We start from the raw sequence: 2,373 nt of genomic DNA on the forward strand, positions 1-2,373 counted from the left end.
TTTTCCCCCCCCCCCCCACCCTTTAACATACATGCTGCAAGGTAATCCATGTACAGACTGCTAAGTCATCACAACCATTAAAAATACTGTACTTTTACAACTATACCTTGGTCTCCTTGGATATTGCCTCATGAAAGATCAAAAAGCTCTTCAGGTTTGATAAAAATCAAGCTGATTTTATCATACTGGGAGAGATGGTAAATTTGCTATATTTCTATTTCAAAATGAGACAACATCCTTTACTTCCTTTTCCCCACATCAGTATCATCTATTAATTCTGCCCTCTTGTGTTCATGCAAGTCCAGTACTGAAGTTACTCGCTGCTGCCGAGTACTAGGCACCTCTGATGTAGATGGTCTTATTCCATTTTGTAACTGCTTATTCCGGAGATGTGCCAAGACCCCTCTGCTCACTCAAGGAGCTGGAAACAAAATCGAGAGGTGCCTTTAACACTGGGCCCATTCCCAATGAATACTGGTCAGAATCTCATCTCTGAACTCAACTAGACCATATGGTTGGTTGTACAGAGGCTGGGAGGGTGGTGGTGTTATGGCCTTGAAACTCCAGGAGAATCTAGCTCTGGGGTCCTTCCATGATTGTTGCCGACTCACTATGCTACACTGGCCAAGACTGGTGACACCCAAAGCAGTTTCCCTACTGATTATAACAGACTCTTGATAAAGCTCCTAACTCTTGTGCTTAACATTTTCCTTTTCAACAGGAAGAACAACTCTTATCCAGCCATGTTAATAAAAAAACAGAATGCTACATGTAATAATGCAATTCATGAATTCACCACAAGTCACAACTTTACTTCCTGCTATGTTCTTCAGTGTCCTCCATGCACACATGCATGTTAACAGCCAAGTACACAGGAAGCAAATTCAGAACTTAAAAGCCTTATTCAGACACATCAATGCATCTGTCAAGACAGGTGACATTTTACAGGCAATTTACCAGTCATTTGAAAAGCACTTACCTGCAATCCCAGATTAAAATAATACTGCAAAATCTTTGTATCTGAAATTAAACAACATAGCATGAACAACAAAGCAACTAACCTTAATGAGGACAAAGATTAATTTACAACCCACCTCAATACTTTCAAAACTGGTATTCTTTAAATTAGTACATCTACATACATGTAGTAGGCAATACTGTGTATGACTTTAGTACAATAAATTATATTAAACCATTTGACAGCCAGTATATTAATAAAAACACATTGATATTCTATTAATTTTCTTTTGGGGTTATTTTAATCAGTTACCCAATGGTGCTTTTCACAGAAAGATTTTCCCAGTATTCTTACAAATCTTAAAAGTATAAACAAGCATGGCCTAAATTTCTTGAAGCAACTAGTTGTCCTGGGCACTACAACACATCCTTAAAAAAAAAAAGAACAAACTTGGGAAAGGGTAGATAGCACAGGTTTTGGAATTGAATTCCAACAAGTCATATTTAAAATATTCTTGCATATTAACTTATTCACAGGGTCTAAGAAAACTATTGTAAAATAAGCTGGCACATAATGCAGCAATAGTACTTCAGATGCAGAACTCTTAGTAAAAATATGCATCTCTCTCGCATCTATCCAGTGCGTTATTTCTTTAGGTGTGATTTTTTTTTGAGCAGCCAAGAAAAAAGAGATGAAAGTTCTTTAATACTCAAAGTATTTTTGAACACCTCACGCAGGCAGAATACATATGTACATAAACACAGGAGTGGCATAATACTATAGAGTATCGTTTTATTAGTTCCCAAGATTTAAGACAACTCAGAGAGTACACAACTATCCACTGGAAGGATTAACAGATAAAGTTTTAATAGTATTGTTGAAAGGATAAATCATTATAGCTAAAGCTGTAGTCTAGAACATCTAAAACACAGTAAGTAAAGATTTGTCTGTTATCTCATAGTAATTACGGGTGTGCAAAAAGGGCCATATTTGATTCGGATACAGCCCGAATCGGGGACAGCAATTCAAGTCATGTGAACAAATTAAGAGGCTGTGACTTGGATGATTAGCCAATTTGCCACCCACTGGACTGTGTAGAGGGTTGTACCCAGAAAGTGGTGGTGGATGGGTTGGTATCGACCTGGAAGGACATGGGCAGTGGGGTCCCGCAGGGCTTGGTCCTTGGACTGATACTCTTCAATGTCTTCATCAGTGACTTGGACAAGGTAGTAAAGTGTACTCTGTCCAAGTCTGTGGATGATACAAAACTGTGGAGAGAAGTGGACACACCGGAGGGCAGGGAACAACTACAGGCAGACCTGGACAGGTTGGACAAATGGGCAGAAAACAATAGAATGCAATTTAACAAGGAGAAATGCAAAGTGCTGCACCTAGGGAGAAAAAGTGTCCAGCAC

At 38.8% G+C, this 2,373-nt stretch overlaps 1 protein-coding gene across 1 annotated transcript in view; it reads right to left on the minus strand.

The window, feature by feature from the left end:
• Positions 1-2,373, minus strand: part of ALG13 (ALG13, UDP-N-acetylglucosaminyltransferase subunit) — a 66,832-nt gene that overhangs the window by 2,578 nt on the left and 61,881 nt on the right. Inside the window, exon 22 of the mRNA XM_019521519.1 lies at positions 980-1,020. Within this exon, the coding sequence (XP_019377064.1) occupies positions 980-1,020 (41 nt within the window). The remainder of the gene's footprint in view (positions 1-979; positions 1,021-2,373) is intronic.

This window comes from Gavialis gangeticus, unplaced genomic scaffold, assembly GCF_001723915.1.
Source record: "Gavialis gangeticus isolate Ggan-Ray unplaced genomic scaffold, GavGan_comp1, whole genome shotgun sequence".
NCBI lineage: Eukaryota > Metazoa > Chordata > Crocodylia > Gavialidae > Gavialis > Gavialis gangeticus.